The sequence below is a fragment of the Suncus etruscus genome, chromosome X (assembly GCF_024139225.1).
Source record: "Suncus etruscus isolate mSunEtr1 chromosome X, mSunEtr1.pri.cur, whole genome shotgun sequence".
NCBI classification, from domain to species: domain Eukaryota; kingdom Metazoa; phylum Chordata; class Mammalia; order Eulipotyphla; family Soricidae; genus Suncus; species Suncus etruscus.
Window position 1 is genome coordinate 7,451,058 of NC_064868.1, and position 22,257 is coordinate 7,473,314.

At 38.9% G+C, this 22,257-nt stretch overlaps 1 protein-coding gene across 1 annotated transcript in view; it reads right to left on the reverse strand.

The window, feature by feature from the left end:
- Positions 1-22,257, reverse strand: part of PPEF1 (protein phosphatase with EF-hand domain 1) — a 90,639-nt gene that overhangs the window by 45,315 nt on the left and 23,067 nt on the right. The window contains exon 7 of the mRNA XM_049767451.1: positions 19,019-19,065. Coding sequence (XP_049623408.1) covers positions 19,019-19,065 — 47 coding nt within the window. The remainder of the gene's footprint in view (positions 1-19,018; positions 19,066-22,257) is intronic.

Sequence of the window (22,257 nt, forward strand, 5' to 3'; positions counted from 1 at the left end):
ATTCATATAAGCTTATTCACATTGCACTTGGGTAGAGAAAGCCAGTTGTGTAAATACAGGGTCAAGCCAAGAGGAATGGCAATCTCGCTCTCTGGCACTGTGCAGCTGACAGAATGAGAAGAGCAAGCTTAGAAGTTCAGTCTGTCACCACCACCACCACCACCACCAAACCACACCACACCAAAGAAAGAAAGAAAATTAAAAAACAAAAACAAACAAACAAAAAAAGAGAAGTTCAGTCTATGGCTTTTCTGCACAAGACCTCCAAGAAGACGCCATTGAACACAATCTCCAGGGCCCAAACCCAGTAAACTGGCCCCACCCAATAAGGTGGATGCTGATGGCTGCTGTGTGTTTGGGCACAAGAGAACCATTATAAAGGACTAGGACTGCTGCCTTGCTCCCTGTCTGCTTTTCTGCACAAGACAGCTAAGAAGAAGCCATTGAACATCATCTCCAGGGCCCAAACCCGGTAAGCTGGCCCCACCCAATAAAGTGGAGCCAGACGAGTTTGGCCATTCTGCTTCACTCTGCAGCTGCACGCATTTTCTAACCTGCGAACCCCACCACAGCACATAGTAAAAACCACTATACAGGCATGGCAATGGGGAAACAATGCAGTACAATACCATGCATAGAGAATGATGACCTGAAAAGTATCAACCACCTCGTTAGCCTCTCAGAAAAGGAGGTTAGAATAAAAATATGGGGGATGCTCGAAGAACTCATAGCAAGCATAGAATTGAGCTGAACAGACCACAATGATAGAACCCAGAAAACTCAAAACTGAAATAACAGGTCTGAAAAACTCAGTAGATGAAATGAAAACCTCAATGAAAAGCCTCTCCAACACAGTAACAACAGTTGAGAATGGAATCAGTGAGCTGGAGAACGAGATGCAGAGCAACTCCATACAGCAGAAGAGATTGGAAAAGAACTTTAAAGAAAATGATCAATGAATAAACTACTTAAAATGTGAACAGATGAAAATAGAAGTCTTTGATAAACTCAACAGGAACACATAGGAATCACTGGAGTCCCAGAGGCTTAGAAAGAAAATAATAATAATAATAATAATAATAATAATGAGTTGGAGAAAGTGTGAGAAGAGGAAGAGGAGGAAGAAGAGGAAGAAGGGAAAGAATGAAAAGAAAAAAGGAAGAAGAGGAAGAAGGAAAGGAAAAGGAGGAGGAAGAAGAGGAAGAAGTAGAATAGGGGGAGGAAGAAAAAGAAAAAGAAGAGGAAGAGGGAGAAGAAAAAATTAAAATGGACTGAAGATTTATTTTTAATTTATTTTCTTATAAAGTGTCTGTATTTAAGCACCATGATTAGAAACATGTTTGTAGTTGGGTTTCAGTTAAAAATTTTAAAAAATGAAGTTCAGTTTGTGTAGGTTTCAAAGGGCTAAAGAAGCAAGTGTAGGGCACTTTGGGGGGAAGCACTTTTGAGAGTGGACCCCTCCATGAAAGGGAAGCTCTGCTCTATGATTCCATGTGGGCTCTGGGGAATAGTCTAGTGAGTTACAGGGGAAAATGGAGTCAATGAGACCAGGGAAGCAATTGGTAGAACAGGAAGTTGCAGGATGAAAACAAGTTTGCAAGGGAGCCAGAGCCAGAAAAAGGTTGAGAAACCTTGCTTGAAAGCTCGTGTGTGGTCTGACTGTGAGAGCCAGAACTGAATCTTCCTAGATAAAATGGGGGGGGGGGGCAGAAATAATTTCTAGAGAGCATGAACACTGGCACTTAGGGGGCACTTAGGGGCATGTAGGCACATAAAGATTTCATCTCTCACACACTTGATGCAGGAGAAACTATGGCGTCTCCAAATATGCAGAGGATTCAGCAGAAAACAGAAAATAGAAATGACCCTAGAACTCGAGACCAAGTTTCCAGGGAGAGAGAGAGAGAGACAGACCAGTCAAATTTTCTTAGGTCCTGTCCCTGGATGAGACAGGCTGCTGACTTGAGGAGATTGGGGAGAACTTTTTTAAAAATGATTTTTAGGGGGACCGGAGTGATAGCACAGTGGTACAGACCTAGGTTCTATTCCTGGCATCCCATATGGTTCCTTGAGCCTGCCTGGAGCGATTTCTGAGCAAACAGCCAGGAGTAGCCCCTGAGCGCCATTGGGTGTGGCCCAAAACCCAAACATATTAAATAAATAAAAATAAAATTATTTTAAATGGTCATATTTAATATAAAAGTAATCAATGAGAATAAAAAGAACAAAAAACTTGATGTTAAAATATATGAAATAATTTCTCATGCTTTCTTTTTTCAACTTACCAAAAAGGGCAAGGGGATGAAAAATCACTGGCAGCAAGCGAATATGATGCCAATCAAGAAAGAATGAGTAAAAAAATGAGAGTGGCGAGCCAAGAAAACTATGTGCCAACAATAAGCATTCCAGAATCAGGAAAAAGGAACAGATGGAGAAAAGGCAATTATTACAGAAATAAGAGACTCGGGAATTTTCTGTGGTTAAAAAAAGACCAGCCTGCAGTTTGAAGAGTTCAGGCCTTCTTTGTATGACTGGAGAAGCAGGAATTTATCTTTCCCACTAGTGAAAGTCTTATAAATGGCCAGATAGAAGGCACAAGTTACCAGGTCAGGGAGGTAATACAGTATTTGCCTTGAACATGGCCAACCTGGCATCCCATATGATCTCTTGAGTCCTACTAGGAGCAAGTCCTAAGCACAGAACCACGAGTGCTACCAGGTATGACCCACAAACAAATGAAACAAAACATCAAAGAAATAACAAGTTAACAAAGATTATATAATCAGTCTGGCACCAGACCTCATGTGCCATAGTGAAAGATCCAAAACACAAAAGACTAAGGACCCAGCAGTCTATATGGTGATAGAAAAGATTGGCAAATGTGTAAGAGATCAAATATGACCATTGCCATAAATATTTTACAGATTGAAAGAAAGATTATATGCAATGCCACACAAACAATAAGTATATATTGGTTATGTTGGGCTAGAAATAGTTTTAGGAGTAAAAAAAACACAGAAGTAGAGACCAAAGCAATAGTATGGTGGGTAGAACATTTGCATTGCATGTGGTCAAACTGTTTTCAATCTCCAGCATCCAATATATTCCTCTGAGCCCCACTAGAAATGATCCCTGAATGTAGAGCGAGGAGCAAGCCCTGAACACTGCTGTGTATTACTCCTACAAGTGCCAAAAAACAATCCCCTCTACAGAAATAAACAATGCCAATGTCTTATATTCAAGTATCTTGCATTCAAATAATATAATATATACATTACTCATAGGGAAAATACTTAAGGAAATGTCTTACCAACAAAGAGCAGTAACAAGAAAAATATCTGAAGTTAAGGAAAGTCCAATAGAAATCAATACAGCTGGGAACCATGAACCTTGCTTATACTGAAGTACCTAGCAAAAATGCTAGAAATAAAAGAGACATACAATGGAGGAAAAACTAGTAATGCTTAAGAACTAAACATATGCATGAGCAATAGCCGATTTGCAGGGGAGTTGAGGGGGAAAAACAGAATTCTTTACAAATCTCCCCTGAATAGGGAACATACATGAAAAGTGTGAAAATAAATCCACATACTGTACTATAAAAGAAAGAAAATAGTAGCAGAACAACAAAGTTATAGATGGTTGAGAAATATACAAATGCACATTATATATTATAAATGTCAGGAATGGGAAAATAACCACTAATAACTGGGCAAGAACAGTGAAATGTGCCAGAGAAAAATCATAAAAATGATCACTATACCAAAGCAGCAAAAAAGGATGAAACAAAGTGAAATAAATAATAAAATTGAAGAGAAGAAACATTTTCAAAAATATCTGTTCTGGTTCTAAATGTGAATATGAAATGGGAAAGATCAAAGTTCTTCCACTAAATACCCAAACCCCAAAATTACATACATAAAAGCACACAACTCGGGCATCTATTGTTTGTGGGATTCCTATCAGGGCCTGAGGATCCCCTCAGCAGGGGAGGGTCTCCAGGGCCAAACCTGGAAGTGCTTATGAGCCCATAGAATTGGAATTATTCAAACTCAGTGGGAATCAAACCCAGTGGGAATGCACCCTAGCTGCAGTATTATCTCCAGGTCCCCAAGACACCATTATAGAACTTATATTCAATATACAAAGTTTTAGCTTCACAGATTTGCTTAACAGCATAGCTGTGAAATATTCAGACTGATTATTGGTTTAAAATAATGTCCACACAGGCCCAGAGAGATAGCACAGCAGCATTTGCCTTGCAAGCAGCTGATCCAGGACCAAAGGTCGTTGGTTCAAATCCTGGTGTCCCATATGGTCCCCCGTGCCTGTCAGGAGCTATTTCTGAGCAGACAGCCAGGAGTAACCCCTGAGCACTGCCGGGTGTGGCCCAAAAACCAAAAATAAAAAAATAAAAAATAATAATGTCCACACATTCTTTGCTATTAATGTCCTCTAAAAGCCTCATTTGCTACTTAAGGTTGGCTTAGTCATTTGTTTTTAATGAACAGAACAAAAAAATATAAGAGACATTGAGCAACTCTGTGTTTTCATTTAGGGGCCACTTTTTTTTTTAAATCTAACTCTTAAGATAAATATAGCCTTTCAAGCATATCTTCTTTAATACTCAAGGCATTTTGAACTTTTCACTTTTTCACATTTTAGTTTTCTGGAGCTTTCCACTGAACTTGTCCTTTGACTTGGAATTTCCCCTTTGATCCAATGCTTATTAAAAGCATGATATTTAATTTCCAAGGATCTCAAGTTATATTAATCATGTGCTTATTATTTATTGATTTCTGATTTGAGAATGAGTTCTAGGAAGTGTTTCTTTTGTTTGGTTTGGGGGTCATCCCTGCAGTACTCAGAGGGTACTCCCGGTGTGTGGGGCTGTGGGTTCACTGTTCCCCAAGTGTTCATGGGACCAGGCTATGACCAGGGATGGATCTTAGGCCTCCCATATGCAGAGCATATACTTCAGCTCTTGGAGCCATCTCCCAGATCTGAAATGTTTCTTATTCTGAATTTGTTAAGGAGTTCTTTGCAATCAAGTATCTGGTTGATTTTTTATAAATGCTTATTTATGTGGTAAAATTACATCTCTTTCCCAGAATTCAAAGTTCAGTATATAGCTTGCAAATTTAATTCATTGGGTATAGATTAAGATTTGCCATATGTTTTCAATATCTGTCTAAATATACGTGTTGCCTGTTGCTATGTAATGAATGACGCCATATTCAGTGACTTAAACCTGTAAGTGTTTGATATCTTACCATTTACCTGGTTCAGCAATTTGAGTGCAGTTGAACTGGATTATTCTGGCCTAAAGGCCAGGAGTGGCAAAGCCTTGGCCAGAACTGCAGTTATCTGAAGGTTTGGCTGGAGCTAAAGGCACTGTTTCTTGGACTGCTGCCTCCTAGAGTTGGCAGAAGCAGCATTTCAGCTCCTTGTCCTCAGGGCATCTGAGTGTTCTTTTGGCTTCCCTGGGCTTCCCTAGTCAAGATAGCACAGCAGAAGGCTGCTATGTCACTCACAATGCAGTCCTCAAAGTTGTTCAATAGGGGCCAGAACAGTGAGTAGGGCACTTGCCTTAAACATAGCTGATTGGGGTTCAATCTTCAGTACCCCCATATGGCCCCCAGAGCCCATCAGGAGAGATCCTTGAGCTCAGAGTCAGGAATAAGCCCTGAGCACTGCAGAGTGTAACCCAGAAACAAATAAAACTAAAGAAATTAGATAAAAGGGGCCAAGGACATGAATGTGTACATTGACTTGGCCGAGTGCCAGGAATGTACCAAGTTCTGCCTAGGCACCCAATGCCCTAATCCTCAACACTGCCAAGCGGTAGACTAGTGGCCCCAGGGCTCCTGAGCCCTCTAGGTGTGGCCCAGAGCACTTTAAATAGTTAGGAAAAGAACAATAAAAATCACCAGATAAAACAGAAACTGAAATTAATGACATAGAAAATACTTCTTTAAAGAACCTGAGCTGGGGGCCGGAGAGATAGCATGGAGGTAAAGCGTTTGCCTTGCATGCGGAAGGTCGGTGGTTCAAATCCCAGCAACCCATATGGTCTCCTGAGCCTGCCAGGAGCTACTTCTGTAACTCCCGAGCGCGGCCGGGTGTGACTCAAAAACAAAAACAAAATAAAAAGAAAGGAACCTGAGCTGGAGAAATAGTACATTAAGTCAGGAGCTGGCCTAGCACACAGCTGGCCCAGCTTGATCCTCAGCACCAAATCTAGTCCCCGAATTCCAGACAGGAGTGATCCCTGAACACAGAGCCAGGAGGAAGCCAGCCCTGAGCACCACTGAGTGTGGTCCCAGTCCTCCCCTGCCAAAATAATGATGACAACAACAACAACAAAAACCCCACAGGCAATAAATAAAAGAACCAAGTAAACGGATAAGCTCATGATTTTGATTGAGGATAAATTTAAAAAAAAGAGTGAAAGTACATAAGATTGAAGATTAGGGAGAAGATCAAGATACACAGAAATAAAAAATAAAAAGATTACATATAAAAAAATGAACTATTGAGGTCTATAGCAAAGTGCTTTTACAATCTAGAAAAGTAGATGATTTCCTTGAAAATTAGAAATGACCAAGTGGATTTAAGAGAAGTTAGAGAACCCAAACAGGGCATTGATTCCAAGATACTTTGCAGAAGAGTTCTATCTCAATTTTCAAGAGCAGGTAGTTTTAATGTTATTTAAACCAATGGCTTCTATCCTTGACTGCACATTATTGTCACTTGGAGAGCTGTGAAAAGTCCCTAGGTATCCATCAAAATCAGTGTGAGTGGGACTCAGGTCTATCTGCATTATTTTTTAATTCCTTGGGTGATTCAATGTATAGAAGTACTTTAATGATTCCGGACTATAGGAAGAGATATAAATTTTCCCAAATTAATTTCATGAAACCAGTATAACCTTATAATCCATATTTGAGACATTGAATAGATAATAAGACAAGGAGCTGTCTCCTGGGAATGTATTTCGTGGATATTTATTTAGTTTATGGCTAGAGAGATTTCTCTGGGTTTCCTTCAAAGAAAAAAAAATAAACTTGCTATCATTCATTTCTTACCCAGTTTCACTGAATCCGACTTGCCAGTCTATTCCACACAACAAACATCTATGCTAGAAAAATGAAGGTGACAACTATAGAAATCCCAAGGGAAATATGGCTCTAAACTGCATTCACATGTAGGGGGAAAAATACACTTAATTACCTTGAATAGAAAAAAAAATGTTTCCCTGTCTCTTCACCTAGTTCCGACTGAAGCTTTTAAGCATTTGTAAATAGGCATCTGAAAGTGATCCCAATTTGGGGGAGCATGTTTTCTAAAGGGATGTGCAACAATAATCTCCAAACACCTCAACTCTATATTAATTTAATTTTTATTTCTTCGACAAATCCTGTTTTAGAGGTCTGTTTTTCTAATGGCTATAGAATGTCTTTATCTGAGAAGAAGAGTTGACTATTGTAGCAATGTGATAGGAATATCAGTATAGGGAACAAAGAACATATTGCAAGACCTTCTAACTGGGATTGTATGGTGCTCTGGAAAAGTGAGGAAGAGAGAAGAAAAAAAGGTGAAGTGGCTTCAAGAGCAGTTCAATCCAAGTTTATTCATTTCTCTCCCCTTGTGCATCTTGGTTTCAGCTTCAGGGGACCTCCACTCGCAGTATCAATTTAACCAACTGATTACCCAGTACATGATCTTTCATTTCAAGCTTTCTATTCTGCAAGACAAAATATCTTATAATTTGAATAAGGTGAAGGAGCTGAATCAAGCAATTCAAGTTGGTGACTCTAATTAAGCAAAGGTGACTGCGTAAAATGAATTTTTTTCAGAAAGTAGAGTACAAAAATTTGACCTAACTCAAGCTAGGAAATTGCTTCACTAAATGACATTTAAAGGCATAAGAAGTTTGGGTGCCCTTTTAGCAAAGGCATGTCATGGTTAACAATGTGGCCCTCGCAAGAAATATTCTTTTTAAACGCAGAGGTGAAAATGTCTAGCTAAGTATTAAGGTGCTAAATGAGAGATTTTTGTCTTTGATTTATTTTTTTCAAGGATAACTGAATAGCAAAAAAAAAAAAAAACCCACAAAGATTTCCAAGTAAATTAGCAAAAATATTCATTGGTATGAATTCCATTATACCAAATTATACCAAATGTGTGAGAATACATTTTTTTCTTATCTCCCCCAAAATGATTTAGACATTTACTAAAGGACTTAAATTATTCAAGGGTTTTTTTTTTTAAAGCAGTACCTTCCAGGAAGACTTCTTGATTAGTCCAGTGCCTGTCCAATATGCTCCTTTGTAGGCTCAAGCTTACTCCAATTATATCATACCATATCAGAAACTTTCTTTTTGTTTGGGTTTGGTTTTAGGTCACACCCAGCTGTGCTCAAGATTTAATCTTGGCTCTAATCCTGTGTTCAAAATGCTCTCCTGAAGGCCCTGTGAAACCATTACTCCCTTCTCAATGGTTCTTTCTTTTGTTCTCACATGTTCTTTCACCCTCCAATTCCTAAAACTTAGTGTTGCTACTTGAACTGCAAGCATGGCTGAACTGAATTTTCTAGGTCACTGATGCTTGCTACTTAAAAGCTAAACTACTATGAACATGACTTGAACCGTTTGGGCTGGAAGCCTGGAAAATGAGCCAGTGGTGCTCTTGGCTTCTTAACAGAGTGCTACCTGGCCACAGAACTTGAAATCTTCTTGACTTTTGGCTTTTGTCAACCCAAGCATCCTCTGTGGCCCTTCTGAGAACTCTATAATGCTTTTTCTGATACTACACAGGCCAAATTACGGAATATATGGCTTTACTGTCTACCTTGTTGTAATACTTGTAAATCTCTCTTTTTCTGAGGAAGAACTTGAGTTTTAGTACTCACCACTCTGACAATCCCACTCCCTGTTGTCATAGCTTAGATAACCAGGGATAAAAACCGACAGAAGCTATGTGTAAGATAGATGTATCAATAACCTGTTCACTGTCTTACTAAGAACCTAAGGCCTAACAAGTGAGTAAAGTTCACTGGACGTGTGGCAGTGATTTCAAGAGTTCAGAGACCCCTTTCCTTTAATTCTGGCTTAAGAGTAACAGGAATGATAAGTGAAGAGAAATGATCTACAGGTTGGATGGGGTAACACTGTCATTTGAATTCATGTAGAAATGCTATTTTCTTTTTGTTGTTTGTTTGTTTTTAGGTCATGCCCAGCAGCACACAGGGGTTACTCCTGGCTATACACTCAGAAATTGCTCCTGACAGGCTCAGGGGACCATATGGGATGCCAGGATTCAAATCGTCGTCCTTCTGCATACAAGGCAAATGCTCTACTTCCGTGCTATCTCTCTGGCCCCTCTTTTTAAAATATTTTTCTTTATTAATGTCTTTATACAATTTGATTACAAACATGATTGTGGCTGGGTTTCAGTCATATAAAGAAAACACCCTCTGTGTTTCTGAATCCCTGAAGGTCTCCTCAGAGGCCTAGGGAGCGCACCCCCAAAAAACTGCATTTTGAAGCTGCCCAGTGAGTACATTCTGGCTGGGGGTTGCCGTCCAATAAGCTGAACTCTCTGGCCTGCAGAGGCTCTGCCCTGCTGTGCCTTTGTTCACCCTGAGGACTTCAAGGGAAACTTCTCCTGCCTGTGCCTGTCTGCCTGTGTTTCTGAATCCCTGAAGGTCACCTCAGAGACCTAGGGAGCGCACCCCCCCCCAAAAAAACCCTGCATTTTGAAGCTGCCTAGTGAGTACATTCTGGCTGTAGGGGTCGCCGTCCAATAAGCTGAACTCTCTGGCCTGCTGAGGCTCCGCCCTGCTGTGCTTTTGTTCACTCAGAGGACTTCAAGGAAACCTCTCCTGCCTGTGCCTGTCTGCCTGTGTTTCTGAATCCCTGAAGGTCTCCTCAGAGCCCTAGGGAGCGCACCCCCAAAAAACTGTCAACTAGAGGCAACAGAAGAGCGTTCACGGCTGCACACTCTTTCTAACCAATGAACCCCACCACAAAATGCAGGAAAAACCACACTACAAGCGTGACAATGGGGAAACCTCGCAGGCAAACACCATGCACAGAAAATGAAGACGAAAGCTAGGATGACCTAATAAAGTCCAACCACCTGATTAACCTCCCAGATAAGGAACTTAAAATAGAAATATGGAAGATGTTTGAAGAACTCAAAGAAAGCATAGATCGATCTGAACAGAACACAAAGACAGAAATAAAAAAAACTCCAAACTGAAATAACAGATCTGAAAAACATGGTAGCTCAACTGAAAACCTCAATGAATGGCCTCGCCAGCAGGGTATCATCAGCTGAGGAGAGAATCTGGAGTACTGGAAGATGTGATGCAGAAAAACTCACACAACAGAAGAAATTGGAAAAGAACCTTAAGAAAAACGAACAGGCAATGGAAAAAGTACTCAAGATATGTGAACAGATGAAAATAGAAGTCTTTGATAAACTCAACAGAAACAATATAAGAATTATTGGAGTCCCAGAGACCAAGGTAGGAGATTTCCAGGAAGAATCAACTGTCAAAGACATCATCAAAGAGATACTCCCAGAGTTAAAGACTGCATGCAATCAAATCCTGCATGCCCGAAGAGTACCAACTAAAAGAGACCCAAAGGAAAACACCCCAAGACAGATCCTTGGTACAATGACAAATCCCACAGATAGAGATAGAATACTGAAAGCAGCAAGATCAAAAAGGGAAATTACATTCAAAGGAGCTTCCCTAAGACTTACCGCAGATATGTCACAAGAAAATGTCAAGGCCAGAAGACAGTGGTGGGATATTGTGACAAGACTGAATGAAATGAATGCCCCACCAATAATACTGCACCCAGCCCGACTCACGTTCAGGTTTGAAGAAATAATACATAGCTTCATGGCTAAACAACAGCTCAGAAACTTCACAGATAATAAACCAGGCTTAAAGGAAAAACTGAAAGGTCTACTCTAAGACAAGAGAGACCAATAAACACAGCAAACTTATCTACAAAGATGACATTAAATCCGATGACAATCATCTCCCTCAATGTCAATGGACTAAATTCACCAATTAAAACACACAGAGTGGCAAAATGGGTAAAAAAAAGATGCATCTAACCTTCTGCTGCCTACATGAAACACATCTGAATAGTCAGAACAAACATAGACTCAAAATCAAAGGCTGGAGGAAAATCATCCAAGCAAACAAAGCTGGGTTGGCCATATTAATATCTGATGACACCAACTTTATACTCAGAAAAGTGGTAAGGGACAAAGATGGACACTATGTACTAATCAAGGGATATGTGAAACAGGAAGAAATCAGACTATTAAACATATATGCACCCAATGAGAGACCAGCAAATTATCTAATACAATTACTGACAAATCTGAAAGAAGAAATCAATAATAATACAATCATTGTGGAAGACCTCAACACGGCCCTACAACACTTGATAGGTCAACCAGACTGAAACCCAACAAAAACATACTTCCCCTGAAAAGAAAGAGTAATGGAAGAAAGAGGACTAGTAGATATATATAGAATACTCCATCCCAAAAAACCTGGATACACATTCTTCTCCAATGTACATGGGTCATTCTCCAGGATAGACTACATGCTGACACATAAAATATATCTCCATAAAATAAAGAGGATAGAAATCTTGCAGGCTACCTTTGCTGACCAAAAGGCTCTGAAATTAGATGTGAACTACAAAGCCACACAGAAGAAAAACTTTAACAATTGGAAATTAGACACCCTGCTACTGAACAACCAGTGGGTCCAAGATGAAATCAAAAAAGAAATCAAAACTTTCCTGGAAACAAATGATAATGAAGACACAAACTGCCAGAATCTATGGGACACAGCAAAAGTGGTCCTGAGAGGAAAATTTATAGCTCTACAAGCACACATCAGGAAGGAAGAAGGGGCATATCTGAATAACTTATTGACACAGCTCAAAAAATTAGAAAATGACCAGCAAAAGGAACCAAAAATAGGGAGACAGAAGGAAATAACAAAGCTGAAAGCAGAACTCAATGAAGTGGAAAACCAAAAATCAATCCGAAAGATCAACGAAAGCAGAAGTTGGTTCTTTGAAAAAATAAACAAGATCGATAGACCATTGGCAAAACTCACAAAGAGAGAGAAATCTGATAGTATTAGAAATGAAAAGGGGGAGATCACGACAGATATTGCAGAGATCCAAAGGGTAATCAGAGACTACTTTGAGAAACTTTCTGCTACTAAATGAGAACCTAGAAGAAATGGAAAAATTCTTGGACACTTATAACCTTCCACATTTAAGTAAGGAGGATGTAGCATATCTAAACACCCCCATCAGTACTGAGAAAATTGAAACTGTAATCAAACATCTGCCCAAAAAGAAAAGCCCAGGCCCAGATGGATTTCCTAATGAATTTTTCCAAATCTTTCAAGAGGAGCTACTACCAATCCTAGCCAGGCTCTTCCATGAAATTGAAAAAACAGGAGCACTCCCAAACAGCTTTTATGAAGCCAACATCACCTTGGTACCAAAATCAGACAGAGATGCTGCCAAAAAAGAAAATTACAAACCAATATCCCTGATGAATGCTGATGCAAAGATCTTCAACAAAATCTTGGCAAATAGGATCCAATGCATCATCAAGAATATCATACATTTTGACCAAGTAGGCTTCATCCCAGGAATGCAAGAATGGTTTAACATCCATAAATCTATCAGCATCATACACAACATCAACAAGATGAAAAATAAAAATCACATGATAATATAAATAGACGCAGAGAAAACATTTGATAAGGTCCAACACCCATTCTTGATCAAAACTCTCAGCAAGATGGGAATGGAAGGAACCTTTCTCAATCTAGATGAAGCCATCTACCACAAGCCAATGGCAAATATTATCCTCAATGGAGAAAAACTAAAAGCCTTTCCTCTAAATTCTGGTACAAGACAAGGCTGTCCACTCTCACCACTCTTCTTCAACATAGTACTGGAAGTTCTTGCTATAGTGATCAGGCAAGAAAAAGATATCAAGGGAATCCAGATAGGAAAGGAAGAAGTCAAGCTCTCATTGTTTGCAGACGACATGATACTCTACTTAGAAAATCCTAAAGACTCTGCCAAAAAGCTTCTAGAAACAATAGACTCATATAGCAAGGTGGCAGGCTACAAAATTAACACACAAAATCAATGGCCTTTCTATACACCAATAGTAATAAGGAAGAAATGGACATTAAGAAAACAACCCCATTCACAATAGTACCACACAAACTCAAATATCTTGGAGTCAACTTGACCAAAGACGTGAAGAACCTATACAAAGAAAACTATAAAGCCCTGCTCGAAGAAGTAAGAGAGTACACACGAAAATGGAAACACATACCCTGCTCAAGGACTGGCAGGATTAACATAATTAAAATGGCAATACTTCCCAAAGCATTATACGGATTTAATGTGATCCCCTTAAAAATACCCATGACATTCTTCAAAGAAGTAAATCAAACACTTAGGAAGTTCATCTGGAACAATAAACACCCTCGAATAGCTAAAGCACTCCTAGGGAAAAGAAAAACGGGAGGCATTACTTTCCCCAACTTTAAACTGTACTGCAAAGCAATAGTTATCAAAACAGCATGGTATTGGAATAAAGATAGACCCTCAGATTTGTGGAATAGGCTTGAGTTCTCAGACATTGTCCCCCAGACATACAATTACCTATTTTTTGACAAAGGAGCAAGAAATCCTAAATGGAGCAAAGAAAGCCTCTTCAACAGGTGGTGCTGGCAGAACTGGTTAACCACTTGCAAAAAAGCGAACATAGACCCCCAGTTAACATCAAGTACGAAGGTAAAATCCAAATGGATTAAAGACCTTGATATCAGACCTGATACCATAAAGTATATAGAACAACACGTAGGTAAAACACTCCATGACATTGAAACTAAAGGCATCTTCAAGGAGGAAACTGCACTTTCTAAACAAGTGAAAGCAGAGATCAACAGATGGGAATACATTAAACTAAGAAGCTTTTGCATCTCAAAAGAAATAGTGCCCAGGATACAAGAGTCACCCACCGAGTGGGAGAAACTATTCACCCAACACCCATCAGATAAGGGGCTAATATCCAAAATATACAGGGCACTGACAGAACTTTACAAGAAAAAAACATCTAATCCCATTAAAAAATGGGGAGAAGTAATGAACAGACACTTTGATAAAAAAAGAAATACAAATGGCCAAAAGGCACATGAAAAAATGCTCCACATCACTAGTCATCAGGGAGATGCAAATCAAAACAACGATGAGATATCACCTCACACCACAGAGATTGGTGCACATCACAAAGTATGAGAACAATCAGTTCTGGTGGGGATGTGGAGAGAAAGGAACTCTTATCCGCTGCTGGTGGGAATGCCATCTAGTCCAACCTCTATGGAAAGCGATATGGAGATTCCTCCAAAATCTGGAAATTGAGCTCCCATTCGACCCAGCTAGTCCACTCCTAGGAATATACCCTAGGAACACAAGAATACAATACAAAAACCCCTTCCTCACACCTATATTTATTGCAGCACTATTCACAATAGCCAGGCTCTGGAAACAACCAAGATGCCCTTCAACAGACGAATGGCTAAAGAAAATGTGGTACATATACACAATGGAATATTATGCAGCCATCAGGAGGGATGAAGTTATGAAATTTTCCTATACATGGATGTACATGGAATCTATCATGCTGAGTGAAATAAGTCAGAGGGAGAGAGAGATGCAGAATAGTCTCACTCATCTATGGGTTTTAAGAAAAATAAAAGTCATTTTTGCAACAATCCTCAGAGACAATGAAAGGAGGGCTGGAACTTCCAGCTCCCTTCATGAAGCTCACCACAAAGTGGTGAGTGCAGTTATAGAAATAACTACACAGAGAACTACCATAATCATGTGAATGAATGAGGGAACTGGAAAGCCTGTCTGGAGTACAGGTGGGGGTGGGGTGGGATGGAGGGAGATTTGGGACATTGGTGGTGGGAATGTTGCACTGGTGATGAGGGTGTTCTTTACATGACCGAAACCTAATCACAATCATATATGTAATCAAGATGTTTAAATAAAGAAAAAAATGGAAAAAAGAAAAAATAGTAATACTAATGGATATTAAAGTAGAATAGTTTAAAAAAAAGAATACCCCCTTCACCAATGTGACATTCCCATCATCAATGCACCAAATCTCCCACCTCCCTACCCGCTCCCTGTATTTGAGACAGGCTTTCTACTTCCCTTGTTCATTCACATTGTTAAGGAATGCTATTCTCATAATTGTTTCAAGTCATGGTTTTTTATCTCGCTAATATCAGCATGCCTCTTTTAAATATTGGATAACAAATGAGCTGGCAAAGGGCAAATGCTGGTTTTGTGAGAGAGCCAACCACTGTGGTCTACTCTTTCACTTCCTGTGTTGAATTTAGGACATTGCCTGAATGTTCACAGGAGCTCACAGGTCTTGCTCAAGATACCATTAGAGATGCCATCTTTTCCATTTCCCCTTTTAAATCAGTTAGTGTCAAGACTCTGCTTCATTCCAAGATGCACTTTTTCTTCTTAAAACCTGTTTCTCTTTCAAGTCTGCTAACATTCTACTACAGGGTTCCTTCAGAGTCATTCTACCCCCCTCCCTGAATAATGTCAACCTCACTTCCCTCTACCCAAATACACCCTGAATGACAATGTCTGTTCTTTCATTGCTGGACACTCAAGCTGACTTCCTCAACACTGTCATTGGTTAGCTTCCAGAATGTTTCTTGCTTTCATGTGAGCAATATATATTCACCTTTAGTTCTTTTTCTAGTGCTGCTTACCACCCACCTCCTCCTGTTCAATCTTTACATTAGCACTTTCCAGTTTTATATGTTCCTTATAGTTTCGGTGACAGAGTGAAAGAATATGTTGGCATTTTTCTTTTCTCTTCTGTCCCTAACCACTCCTCAATATCTTCAAGTCTCTCAAGGAATTTATTTCTTTACTTCAGAAGTGACTTTTCTCATTTCCTTCACTTACCTACTTTACCTTTCATATATTTTCCCAAACCTCCAGGCAAATAACCAGACTGTGCTTGTCAACAACAGCAGGCTGACTGACTTCTGAAATTCCATACGGTGCTTTGTACCATGCAGCACACTTGAGCCCCTTAATTATGCCACTTCTTGGCCCTTTCTTACCAATCCATACTTCCACATCTCCACAGCTTTACAGTTTGACCAGTTGAACCCTCATTTTATTGCCAATAAAATTTCCTTTGCCATTCAAAAAGACTTTCCTCTCAAAATCTCCCTGTGGAATGGAAGGGTCTCAGTCCTCCAGAGGACAGACATGACAGGGTGGGTTGAGGTAGAGCCCTTTGACCTGCCAGTCACAGGATGAAGCTGCTCCTTCTACCACCCATGACTATACTTCTTGCTTTCCCTGCCCCTCTGTTCTTGGTTCTGGGGTTGATCCTTTGAACCCTGAGTTTTCAGCAATCTCTTTCACACCTCAGCAAATTGTAGTGTGACCTGTACTTGGGCACAGCATCTTGCAGAACTATTTCCTCTTCAATTCCTTGCTTCTGCAGCCCTAGCCTCATTGGCCTGCACCCAGATCTCAGAGAACAGGCCAATACTTTAGTGACAGCCCTTCCATTTCTCCCATTTCAGCCCATCCTGGCTTTTCTGCCTTTCGGCCTAGCTCAAATCTGTGATGGGTCTCCAGCGTTGTCAGCTACTTTCCAGCAAACATTGGCCTGGACTTGCTGATATCTGCCTCCTAGGCAGCGCTCTATTTTTTTCTCACTCCACTCTATCAGGTTGTGGCTTACTTATCAGATTGTGGTATAAAGGCCCATATGATCTCAATTTTACAATCTCAACGGCAAGTACCTGATCCAGCCATCTACTTTTGCTTTGGTCTTCTCTGTTCCCTTCCCAGTTTTGATTCAGAATAAATGAAATGAAAACCTTGAGACCTGATGATAAGTTATTTTTTAAATGCTTTTGGATGGGTCAGGGAGATAGTACAGAAAGGAAGGCACTTGCCTTGATTGCAGCTGCACTGGCTGAGACACTACTTCAATTCCCAAAGCCACTTAGGGTGATTACATAGATCAAATGGAGTGACCTATGAACACCATCAGGGGTCACTAATGAACATAGAGCCAGGTGTGGCCCCAACCCCCCTCCCCAAAATTGCTTTGGGATGTTATTTTATCCACAGATATGAGTTAGAAGCCCAAAAATATTGTGGCGAAAATTTATTTTTTGTAATTAAGATCATGAGACTCTATGACTTTCTCAGACTCACCATCACCAAAGGACAAAAATGATGGGTCATTGAAATCACCTGAACTGATTTTTCTCAGCACTCATCTGAAATGCTTGTGCTGAGCTTAATTCAACATGCTAATTGTGGGGATGGTGGAAATGGCACAATTGTCCAATAATGGAGACAGGGTACTGCTTTGAAGGCTGGGGTCCCTCAGAATCAGTTTTCTACATAGTCTTCTAAAAACAAACTTTCATGTCGCAAATACTGACTCAAAAGAGAAATTATTCCAATATAAGAGAGACAGAGGAGGGAATATAAATCACTAGGTATCCATAATATTTATGTACATAGATACACATACATACATAATATATACATATGTTTAAATTGGGGAATATTATGGAGATCCCTCAAGAAGCTGAAGAGAAAGGTACCATATGACCCAGCAACTTCATTTTTGGGCAGTAATCCAAAGAAAATGGAAATAGTAAGACATAAAGTTACATATGTATGTATGTATGTACATATATACCACAGGGTTTATTGCAAAATCATTTATAAAAGCTACAGCATGGAAGCAGAGGAAGTGTTCAAAGGTGGATGACTGGATCAACAAGATGTAGTTCCAATTCAACAAAGGAATGTCCTATCAGAACATTTTAAAAGATGACACTGGCAAATTTGGATGATTGCACCTGCATGAACAATATACAGATATAACATTGATGAATGATCAAAACTAAATCAAAAGATAACCCAGTCTATATTGGTAGCAGAACTTGGTTTACTTAAGAATGAGAGAATAGTGTGAGGTAGTCAAGGTTGGAGAAAGGCCAAAAGAAGCCAAGAGATCAGGGCCAGAGAAATAGCATAGTGGTAGGACCAGAGAAATAGCATAGCGGTAGGGCATTTGCCTTGCAAGCAGCCGATCCAGGACTGGCATTGGTTTGAATTCCCAGCATCCATATGGTCCCCCATGCCTGCCAGGAGCGATTTCTGAGCACAGAGCCAGAAGTAACCCCTGAGCGCCACTGAGAGTGGGCCAAAAACAGAGGAGAAAGAGGAGGAAGAGGAAGAGGAGGAGGAGGAAGCAGAAGAAGGAGGAGGAGGAGGAGGAGGAGGAAGAAGAAGAAGAACAAGAACAAGAACAAGAACAACAAGAAGAACAAGAACAAGAACAAGAAGAACAAGAAGAACAAGAAGAACAAGAAGAAGAGGAGGAGGAGAAGCCAAGATCACTTTTGGGTTGTTTGTTTGTTTGTTTGTTTTCTTTATTGTATATTGCCGGAGACCAAATCCAGAGTCTCATACATGTGAGGTACACACTCTACCACAGTTCCATTCCTGGTATCATGATAACTTTTGAACAAAATTAAAATGAAACAGGCTCTTTTTTGTCCCCAGCTTGTGGCATTCTAGACATTTAGGATCTAATTTTCCATAAAAATAACGAGGCACAAACAATAATGGAAAAAGAGATGACAATGATATTGGGCAAATGATCAAATTTAATAGAAATTTTTTGAGATGTGTAAAATAAAAGCACATATACATCTCTACAAATCTTTGAGATTCTTGTATAAAACATATTACATCTGTATTTGTGTATATCTTTACTAAAATTAATCTTGCTATCTGCCCTAGAACTGTTTTCTCCTAACAAAATGCAAATATTTAGTAAGACAATAATTTACCTTATAGAAGATCAAAAAAAGATCATCAAGTTTTCCATGCAAATCACCTGAAATGGAAATGAAAAAAAAATCACTATTTACTAGGAAACAAAGAATGCTTATTTTGTTAGAAATTTTAAAACCAAAAAACTGCTTATAGACTCTAAGCATTTTCAGGGCCTTGATCTTTTACTCTATGGGAACATAAATTAAATAATGACTTGCCATAAATGCTCGCTCCCCTTTTCTTCTAGGGAACAGAATTCAATATTACAGTGCCATCCCTGGTGACATTTCTGCAATGTTCATCTTATTCTGTCCAAAACACTGCAGTAAGTTTGTGTGAATTATCTTGGTCAATACTTATGACCACTCAATGAGGTGGGCATTATTTCTATCATTCTCATTTTACAAATGAAGTCATAGTAGTTAAAAAAAACTGACTTGGAATTCAAAGCCAACTTTTGCCTCACTTTAAATCTCAAACATGGAGTATCTGATACTTCCTATACTGTCATCTCTATGGAAGCATTAATAACATTAATTTTAGTCAAGTGGCTCTCATCACAACCAAGTACACAGTATCCACACAATACACATGTTTCATTGCTAAATAAATTACTTTTTAAAGTCATGCCTTATTTTTATTATTCATTTTAAATACATTATCCTTTATTTATATTAAAATTTTTATTTTGAGAGGCTAGAGAGATAGAACAGTGAGTAGGGTGCTTTGCTTGCACACAACAAACCTGAGTTTGATCCCCTGCACCTCATGGTCCAGGGGTGATCTCTGAGCACAGAGCCAGGTGTAATCCCTGAAAACCACTAGATTTTGTTCAATCCCCCTCCCCAAAGAATTTTATTTTTTGAAGAGGAGGTTTGGGTTTAAGGGTCATATTTGCTCAAAGGCTCTACTCCTGATCCAGTACTCAGCAGTGAAGAACTGACCCCTGGTGGTGCTTGAAGGACTATATGCTTTGCTAGGGTTTTGAACTGAGATTGGAGGAATTCAAGGTTAATACTTTATCCCTTATAATGTCTCTCTGGCCCCTACAGTTATGATTTAAAGAATATATTATAACAAAATGTTTTGATTATGAGTGGGCAATAGTAGACATTCTTTAAGTGAAATAGTTGGAGGAAATTGAGATAATGTATAGGATGCATTATACAACTCAGCTTAGAGAAACAGTATGACTGTATATAGCCATTCATTAAAAAATAGGAGTGAAAGATGGTGATGGGAATGTTGCACTGGTGAAGGGTTTTAAAAATAATAAAAATTAAAAAAATAGGAGTGAAAATTTTGTTTAAATAAGAGTGATTCTGTAAATATGTAAACACAATTATTTGAATAACTATTTTAGGTCAAGCACTTGTTTTTAATAATTTATTATTGTGAACTTTTAAAAGGGTGTCCATTCATATCTGACCATATTATTTTTTCTTGGTTTTTGAACCTCACCTGGAGATGCTCAAGGGTTACTCCTGGTTCTGCACTCAGGAATTACTCTTGGAGGGCTCCAGGAACCATATGGAATACAGCGAATCAAATCTGAGTCAATTGCACACAAGGCAAATGCCTTACTTGCAGTTATTCTGGTATTGGGATAAAACCAAAGGCCTCATGTGTGCGAGGCATTTGCTCTACCACTGAGCCTCATACCTGGCCCTGTAGCACAAAATTTTACTCTTTATGTGCAACATAATTAGCAAATAAACTTTAGCTTATCATGCCTTTTCTCAGTTTGCTTAAAATACCCCAACCAAACTTAGTTGAATAAGTTCCACAGAAGATTTCATTTTTATGGGAATGATAAAATGAAAATCCTGTTTTTTAAATTATTATGTTATTGAGCACATGTTAATGTTATTTTATACTTAAATTCCATTGCTTTCATAAAGCCTTGTGCCAAATTTAAGGAAGTGAAAATGGAACTTTTATTTATCAGTTAAATATATTTTTATAACAATTTATTTTCCTAATTTATTTCAGGGTGACAGAATTGTTGCAATTGGCATGCTAAAACATGAATTTGTTTCAATCTATTAAGAGTTGAGACTATAAAAATATTTTTAACTTCTAGTTGGACAGCAAAGAAAAAACTTGATGCATCATGAAAAGACAGCTACAGAAAGATATTTTTATCACTTAAAAATTGGGTGCAGAACTCATTATTATTTATGACAACTCTAGACTAAAGCACCTCCCTCTATTTCAATTATGCAGAGAATGATTTCACATGTGTTTCTAAAACAACACATCTGAATACTAAAATAATGGGACATTTTCACCACCATTCCCTTCAATTTCCTAAAATTTATACAGAAAATGTTTTTAAAACTATGATCCCAATATTACATTTTACTTTAAATCATGAGCAAAAGTTTCTAAGTTTAGTGGAACCATTAAAGATAGAAAAGAATCATTCCTTTGCTTGGGGAATTTCCTAGAATTTCATTCCATTATTAAATTTACTATAAAAAAAGATCTTGAACCAAACAGGTGCAAGACTACTAAGTAGTAGGCTAGATACAGAGGGGACCACATATTCTAGCAGCCCTGGGGGTGAGGGAAGAGGATATGGGAGGTAGAACAAAAACAGAGGTGTAGGGAGGACAATTTGGTGATAGGAATCCCCCCTGATTTTATGTAAATATGTACCTAAAATATTATTGTCAACAATATGTAAGCCACTATGATCAAAATAAAAATTATATTAAAAAAGTCTTGAAATAACTACCCAAGATAAGGGAATCTAGAAGTGAATAAATTGTCCAACCAGTGCATTCCCTAGTTTTTGTTTCATGATGAAAAGTGAAACAGTTAAGAAGTAAAGGATAGGAGTTCAGGGTAACTCTAATCTGAGATTCAGTAGCCCTGATTTGTATTTCAGACACTGCCACAGCTAGCTGCTGAGTGAGTTGAGAAGAGAGAAGGGGACCCACTTCATAGACATGTGAGGCACGTATCACACACTTTCTTTGGGCCTCAATTTCATTCAAAGGAGCACGCAATTGACTGGGTGGTTACTGCAAGAACCCTTGAGCTCTAATTCGAAGTGATTCTGGGATTTTGTGCCCTCTGATGAATTCCTGTTCGCTTCCACCTATTCTTTTATTAGACCTAAGTCTAGAAAGGAAGTTGGAGGAATACTAGAAATATGCAAACAGCTTCCACACAGGCTTATGATATCCATTCTGATAGCAAATCTAGAGTTTTCCCCCAAGGAATTTTCAGGGTTTGGCATGATTTT